General features: G+C 47.7%; 1 protein-coding gene across 1 annotated transcript; it reads left to right on the top strand.

Annotated features, from left to right (window-relative positions):
- The first annotated feature begins 1705 nt into the window (after positions 1 to 1705).
- Positions 1706 to 7642, top strand: LOC127785448 (jasmonoyl--L-amino acid synthetase GH3.3). Its single transcript, XM_052312902.1, has 5 exons — positions 1706 to 1805; positions 2256 to 2591; positions 2688 to 2789; positions 3002 to 3804; positions 6635 to 7642. Exons 2-5 carry the CDS (start codon positions 2278 to 2280, stop codon positions 7189 to 7191), a joined length of 1776 nt encoding a protein of 591 aa, XP_052168862.1. The 5' UTR covers positions 1706 to 1805; positions 2256 to 2277; the 3' UTR covers positions 7192 to 7642.
- The last annotated feature ends 229 nt before the right edge of the window (positions 7643 to 7871 follow it).

Genomic DNA, 7871 nt, shown 5'->3' with positions numbered 1-7871 from the left:
ATTTTGAACAAGTTTTCGACATTTATAATAGTTAATTGATTCCTCTATACCCTTGAATAATCATTACAAATTATTATTGTATTTGGTCATTCAGTCATTCAACATGAACTAACACATCCATGGTTTTCTTAAAAAAAACACATATCTAGTCACGGGCACAGGGTTTCCCGACGCACCTCCTATTTCTCTTGAAGTGGGCATGACTCGTTAAATTCTTGAAATGGTTAATGGAAGTGGTCTCAGCTAGTATCCGTGGTCACTGGTAGTGGGCCCATAATGAGGCCCAACCACGACCACGACCAGTAAAAACTAGAAAGACCACAAAATAAGGTGACGATGCGATTGTCAGAGTAGTGTGGACCCACGTGAAATCCCATGGCCGCCCTTTTGGTCAGAGGCTGGTTGGCTCCATGAACCCCTCAACCAAGATATGCGCGAAGGGCGTAAGATGCACCTGGGAGTCTAGTCATCCCATATTAAATGTGTGTCTATCGCAAGTTATTCTATTAAAGTAGTTGATCCAGTGTGCCCATACCAGGTATCGTGTCTAACGCAGTTTGAGACGTGAAATAACAGAAGACGTCCGAGAGCGGCAAGCCCGGCAATATGACAAAAGATGAAGTAGACTGGATAGAGTAAGCACATGACACATGCAAAGGGTGGCATTGTTCATGCATTTTTCCCATGTATCATATGTATATATATAAGGATAAAAGACTTTCCGTGGGATTAGAGAGACCAGGGTAAAACACATGACACATTTACACAACCCATGTGCTTGGTTGTAACATCTTCTCATTCCCCACAATACAATCCAACATGAGTATAGCTGTTATCCACAAGAAGAACCAGATTATTTGCGAGACTAGAGTGGTCACAGCTCTTCAACCCCCCACAGCCCCACTACCAAAACCCCAGTTCATCACCAAATAATTCTGCCAACTACAAACCATCGAACAAATGGTAAATCATAAAAACACATTTCTAATGTGGCACACAATTATCATTCCCTGCAGGTAAAACCAACCTGGAGCATTGATCATTTAGAGCGCCCCTTATGATCAGGAAAGGTATTTGCTCGCTCCATCTGTCATTACACGGTGGATTTTCAAAACCATTTACTTCATTCCCATTTTGCACGTATAAACAGTTAATCAAGATCATTTACTCTCTCGAACCCATTTTAAGTGCAATCATAAGGTTCCGCGCCTAACTTTAATCATCCGTCTTATTTGAGATTTTTTTATAATTATTAATTTTTATTATTATAAGATAATAAAACATGAACGTTACTTTATACGTAACTTATGCTTTTTATTTTTTTAAAAAAATTTTAAATAAGACGAACGATTAAAATTGTGCACGGAAAATTATACCTGCACTTAAAATGGGACGAAGTGAGTACTTCATTCTCTCTTTTTTTTTTTTTTACACGTAAGACGGTAAAATAATCCCAATTTTACTGGAGAATCAGCAGAGCGGAGGACAGCAGCGCAGCACCGAACGGTGCACTGCATCAGCGACGACGGCAACAGCTTTTGTCTCGTCCTCTTTGCCCTCCTCTTCGACTTCGGGAGAAAAACAAAAAAAAAAAAGAAGCGTTTTTTCGAGAAAAAGGAAGCGTTTTTTTTTTTAATCTCACAGGAGCTCGCGGATTTTGGCTGCCGCGTGTATAAATGCTCCCGGACGCCTCCTCCCTCCTCCTCCTCCTCGCCGTGCTCCTCACACCGCACCACACCACGTCTCCTCCTCCATTGCTGCGCCGCGCCGGCGACGACGCGACGACGGTCACGACGCGCTGAGAGGTCAGGCCGGCGTGCCTTTGTCTGTTCCGCCGTCGTCTCTTGCTCTGTTCTTGGGCTGCCCGTGATCTCTCTCTCTCTCTCTCTCTCTGTTCTTCTCTCTGAATTCTTTGTGATTGGTTTTGTGTCGCCTCTGCCTCTCCCTGTGCTCCGAACAATCTCCTGAAAATTAATCTCAGCGCTAGCTGTTGCTGTTCATCTCGCTGCTGCTGTTGTTGTTGTTTTTTTTTTCTTTTTTGGCTTCAGTTCACGGGCTGTTTTCTGGTGTCCTGTTCCTCTTTCTCTTCTTCTTCTTCTTCTTCTTCTTCTTCCCTTTGCCGCTCTTCGGTGTACTTTGTTTCTCCCCCCAAGAAAAAAAAACAAAAAAAAGTTTGTTTCGTTCTTGTATTTGTCTCCATTACTGCCGCTTCTGAATTCAATTTTGTTTTTGTTTTATGTTGGTCGATCGTGCAGGTTTGTTGGTGGTGGCGGCGAGATGTTGGAGAAGAAGGCGACGAGGAGTACTAGGGTGGATGGGGTGAGCGGCGAGGCGGTGATCGAGGAGTTCGAGCGGGTGACGCGCGACGCGGCCAATGTGCAGCGGGAGACGCTGCGGCGGATCCTCGCCGAGAACGGCGGCGTCGAGTACCTCCGGGGGCTGGGCCTCGCCGGCGCCACCGACCCGGCCACCTTCCGCGCGCGCGTCCCGCTCGCCACCCACGCCGACCTCGAGCCCTACATTGACCGCATCGCCGACGGCGACGCCTCCCCCGTCCTCACCGCCAAGCCCGCCACCTCCATCTCCCTCAGGTCAGTGTCCCCGCCCGCCGCCGCTTGCTGCTCTTTGACCTCGATCGAGAACGTCGCTGACCATGGCGGGGATCACCTCACCGCCGGTGCATGCAGCTCCGGCACGACGCAGGGGAAGCGCAAGTACCTGCTATTCAACGAGGAGCTCGTCAAGTCCACGATGCAGATATACCGGATCTCCTACGCGTTCCGGAACAGGTACGCCATCGCCGCCGGCGAGCTCGATCGCTGTCTCTTTCGCCATCCTCCCCGGCGTCGCTGTCCGCCATGGACAGCCTGCCTCTCTCTCTCTCTCCCTTTTTATTTCATACGTACGACACGTACTAACAACATAGTGCTCGATCTCGATCGATCAATCAGTGACAGTGAGGTCTCAATTCTAGGAAATTAATGGCGGTGAAATTGATCAGGGAATTTCCGGTGGAGAACGGGAAGGCGCTGCAGTTCATCTACAGCAGCAGGGAGACGAGGACGAAGGGGGGACTTACGGCGACGACGGCGACGACGAACGTGTACCGGAGCGAGGAGTTCAAGGCGACGATGAGGGACATCCAGTCGCAGTGCTGCAGCCCCGACGAGGTGATCTTCGGCCCGGACTTCGCGCAGTCGCTCTACTGCCACCTCCTCGCCGGCCTCCTCGCCGCCGGCGACGTGCAGATCGTGTCCGCCACCTTCGCCCACAGCGTCGTCCTCGCGTTCCAGACGTTCGAGCGCGCCTGGGAGGACCTCTGCGCCGACATCCGCCGCGGCGAGGTGTCGCCGTCGCGGGTCACCTCGCCGGCCGTCCGCCGCGCCATGGCGGCGCTCCTCGCCGCGCCCAACCCGGGCCTCGCCGACGAGGTCGCCCGCAAGTGCGCCGCCCTGAGCAACTGGTACGGCGTCATCCCGGCGCTGTGGCCCAACGCCAGGTACGTGTACGGCATCATGACGGGGTCCATGGAGCACTACGTCAAGAAGCTCCGCCACTACGCCGGCGGCCTGCCGCTCGTCGCCGCCGAGTACGGCGCCTCCGAGGGGTGGGTCGGCGCCAACGTCGAGCCCGGGACGCCGCCGGAGCGCGCCACCTTCACCGTGCTCCCCGACATCGCCTACTTCGAGTTCATCCCCCTCAAGCCCGTCGCCGGCGACGGCGGCTACGCCGAGGCGGAGCCCGTCGGCCTCACGGAGGTCGCCGCCGGCGAGCTCTACGAGGTCGTCATGACCACCTTCGCAGGTAACACACGTTCGTCCTCATCATGCATGACGTTGGTTGCTTGTTACTACTTGCAGTCCAAAAAATGGATGAATATCTGTCGCTTTTGCATATCTGTTCATGAAACCAGTCGAAATTTGGTCACTTGCACATTTGCAGCTACTGGCCATATAATGTTTGCCCAAAAATAATTGTCCTTCTTTTTGTGACACTACAAACATTAGCATTTTTGGGACCACATGTGTACCGAACATGTTTGGGAAAATCCTAGGGTGGCAATTTGTTTTTTTTGGTAAATATTGTAACAGATATGCATGAAACGAGGACTAAGAATGGTTTTATTAATTATCCGAGTAAATATAAGCAATAATGGAGCAGTTCCATTTGCTTTGCAGTATAAATTAAAAAGGCAAAAAAATAAATCAGTGATAGATCAAAGTTGTTCTGTACAAATGCTAGAAACAACTAAAAGTTGTATACAATTTCTTCAGATAAACAGCTTTACATTCTGTAGACAGAGACATGCTTCACCACATCATTTAGTGTAATATAATTAGCTTATGACAGTTTACCTGCACCTGTTGCATGCCCGTTGCTTTCTTATCCGTAACTGGAGAGGCAGGTTTGCAAACACACAGTCATTAGCAGCCTCTGCTTTGTCCTGACAGCAATGCATATCGGTGGTCACAGTGACAGCACAGAGAACTTTCGCCTCATTGCTTTTTTTCCCCTTTGTTGACTTGAGCTCTGACAGTCTGATTGTCCAAAGGTGGGGCATTGACTTCATTTGGCCTTCCAAACCCTTGGGCTAAATGGTCACTCTGGTCTTGAAAACTTGGATCTTTTTTTATTTTTTGTTGTCAAAGAATTGTATTGTAGATGTGCCTTTCTGTTTGGTAGATTTAAAGGACCATGACCAATGGGAAAACTTCAGGAGATCTGAAGTTGCCATTGCTTTTTCTGTTTGGTTGTCTGTAGATTAGTTTTAGACTTTTAGTCTTTGGTTCGGAAGATGATTAGGTCATCAAACAACTATTAAAGATAAGATTTTGACCCTGGCTCAGGCACTGGTTGGTTGAGGACTTTTGAGTTGCTTGGAGACAAGGGTATGAACATACCTTGGAGATGTAGGGATTTGGATGAATTAATTAATTAACCCAAGTGGCCCTTCACTTGCATAATTTTCTCAAACATATTATGTGTGCGCACACCTGACTGAAGATCAATGAAAACTAGCCAATGGAATGGACAAAACATTGAAAAAAAGAAGCTAATTTGCTATGATAGGTTAATTCTTTTATACATGTAGATCAATAATTGCTGTGTTGCTTTCACAAGGTAACTTGTACTGAACACTTATCTGAAACTTACAGAGTTACTCCTACACCATCAGCCTTAGTTCCGACTCTGTTGAATGCTTCAAATCAAGTCCAAGGACGACTCATTCAATTCATCCTGATAAAACAAAACATCTTAATTATTCATATGACTTTGAGAACTAATAGTACCTGTACGACTCCTACCACCTCTTCTAGTAGCTTTAATTTACAAATGGGAGCAATGATGATAGTTGTAGACCATGGATCAGGTGTGAAACTGACAGACCAAAATTAAACAATCCCTTCGAAACAGAAAAAGACCTCCTAATGACGATCTGTCCTATGACCTTTGGTACGTTTGCTCTTGTCTCTTATCAGCAGCTCGGAATCCGTACTCAACTCTCCCCAGCCTTAACCGTAGTTAACCTTGACCATTAGCCAAGTCTCATGCATTCACATCCAAATGCAACAGCTGCAACTATCAAACGAACGAATGAACAAACAAACAAACACTAACACTGGCCAGGCCATCTCTTTCTGGTAGTACATTCCAGTATCTGAATATTCAGGCTTAATTTTCTTACCTCTTCACCAACAAGGTAATTGATCAGCTCAGCGTTTTCACCCCATTAATTTTTCAGTAGTCAAATTGATAGCTTATTAGCTAGGGTTTGTCGTCGCGTTTAGACTCATGACTTCCATGGATGGCTGTATGGGCGCCACAAACGAAAGAGGAGACGACGACGAAGAATTCTCCTGTGATCATGTCAGGTAATCGGATAAGAATCGGTGACAGGCTACCCGGCACAGCCCAAGTGGGCAGCAGGTACATATGCAAGAACATGTACATGCTCAGCTCAGCTACCTAGCTAGAGCAGAGATGGGGGCCAATCTATTATGTCTAGTATACTTTTCTTCTTCCTTGGCATGATTGATTTAATTATGTTTATATATATGCATGCTACCCTACGTACCATCTTAATCATATGATGTTTGAAGCTTAGCTACCTTAATTTGTCCCTGTGTACGTACTTTGTTGAGTGTATCCTTGATCTGTTCAGGATTATTCAGGAATCTGAACAAATAATAATGATGTCTGAATCTGTGAAAGTTGGTCTTAAACTCTTAATTAGCGAATGCAATGGTACGCATTATTGGATTATTCATGATATGATTTTAAGTGGATTCTTGGTTAAGATTATACTCCCTTCAGTCAGAAACATTTTGATGTTTTGGGAGTACTAGAATTAGTACTCTGAACTTCAAGTATTATTGACTAGAGGGAGTATGCATAATTAACACGCACACAACCTCTTTGAAAGGGGAATGCTGGAATACTACACGACGGTATCTCGTTCGGAAGGGATGATATCCTATCAAATGATACGTACCAGGTATCAGATGAAACCTTTAAGGTATCATCATGTTCGAACGGAATACCGTCCTGTAGCGCATTTCATTGATGATATCACTGAGGAACGTCTTTTTTTACCATAGTTCTGACATTTTTGTATGTATGTATGTATATGCAGGGCTTTACCGGTACCGGCTGGGGGACGTGGTGAAGGTGGCAGGGTTCTACAACGCGACGCCCAAGCTCAAGTTCGTGTGCAGGAGGAACCTGATGCTGTCGATCAACATCGACAAGAACAGCGAGCAGGACCTGCAGCTGGCGGTGGACGCGGCGGCGAGGGCGGTGCTCGCCGGCGAGAAGCTGGAGGTGGTGGACTACACCAGCCACGCCGACGTGTCGTCGGACCCGGGCCACTACGTCGTCTTCCTGGAGCTCAACGCCGCCGACCCCGCCGCCGTCGACGGCGACGTGATGCAGGCCTGCTGCGACGAGCTGGACAGGGCGTTCGCCGACGCCGGCTACGTCGGGTCGAGGAAGTCCGGCGCCATCGCCCCGCTCGAGCTCCGCGTGCTGCAGCGTGGAACCTTCCAGAAGGTTCTCCGCCACTACCTCTCCCTCGGCGCCCCCGTCAGCCAGTTCAAGTCCCCCCGCTGCGTCTCCCGCTCCAACTCCGGCGTCCTCCAGATCCTCGCCGGCTGCACCGTCAACGTCTTCTTCAGCTCCGCCTACGACTGATCATCCAATCAAATTAACTATCGATCGACGATCGATCGACAGTAGTAGTTCATGCAGAAGGGGATCGAATTGCAAACCAAAGACGCAAAGTGTGATTGATGATGATGAACTGGGCATGCAATGTGCAAGCTAGCTGTAGTGACAGAGATGAGGTTGTAGCTAGAGCATGCAAGATGCAGTGGTCACCATGTTTCGCCAGAAAGGGGATAAGGAATTAATTCAGCATCAGATTACTGCCGTAGCCTGTAGTAATCTGCATGCAGAATTTGCAGGTGCCGAGTGAATTAATTAGGATTGGTACGTAGTGTTGCACCTGTGACCAGTTGAGTTGATCAAGTGGCCACCGGCCAAAAGTATGTGTCATATAGTATTAGTGTTTACCTATCTACCATGAATGCATGTGGCCTCCTGTTGATGATGTCCCAGCATCAAATAAACCCTTGGCTGATAATGTCTGCAAGTTAGCTGCGTCTGCATGCATGTGCTGTGTGTTTCTTTTGTACATGTACTATAGTAATAGCCCAGTGGTTGCAGCGTTATGTTAGGAGCGAGTTTTCTAGGTTCTAGAGGTACGATTTTTCTAGCCTAGTGAATAGCATCTATCAATTTTTTAGATTCAATTCCCCTCAGGAGCAATTTTTCAAGGTTAGTTTTATTAAAAAAATTAAACGCTTGCTAAT

The sequence above is a fragment of the Oryza glaberrima genome, chromosome 1, assembly GCF_000147395.1.
Source record: "Oryza glaberrima chromosome 1, OglaRS2, whole genome shotgun sequence".
Classification (NCBI taxonomy): Eukaryota; Viridiplantae; Streptophyta; class Magnoliopsida; order Poales; family Poaceae; genus Oryza; species Oryza glaberrima.
The sequence above is the reverse complement of the archived record's forward strand: the minus strand, read 5'-3'. Positions and strand labels throughout refer to the sequence as shown.

Excerpts from the sequence above, each read along its gene's own strand:
- LOC127785448 (XM_052312902.1), top strand. The coding sequence starts at position 2,278 with ATGTTGGAGAAGAAGGCGACGAGGAGTACTAGGGTGGATGGGGTGAGC. Across the intron at positions 2,790-3,001 it reads TCCTACGCGTTCCGGAACAG|GGAATTTCCGGTGGAGAACG; the intron begins GTACGCCATCGC and ends GAAATTGATCAG. Across the intron at positions 3,805-6,634 it reads CGTCATGACCACCTTCGCAG|GGCTTTACCGGTACCGGCTG; the intron begins GTAACACACGTT and ends ATGTATATGCAG.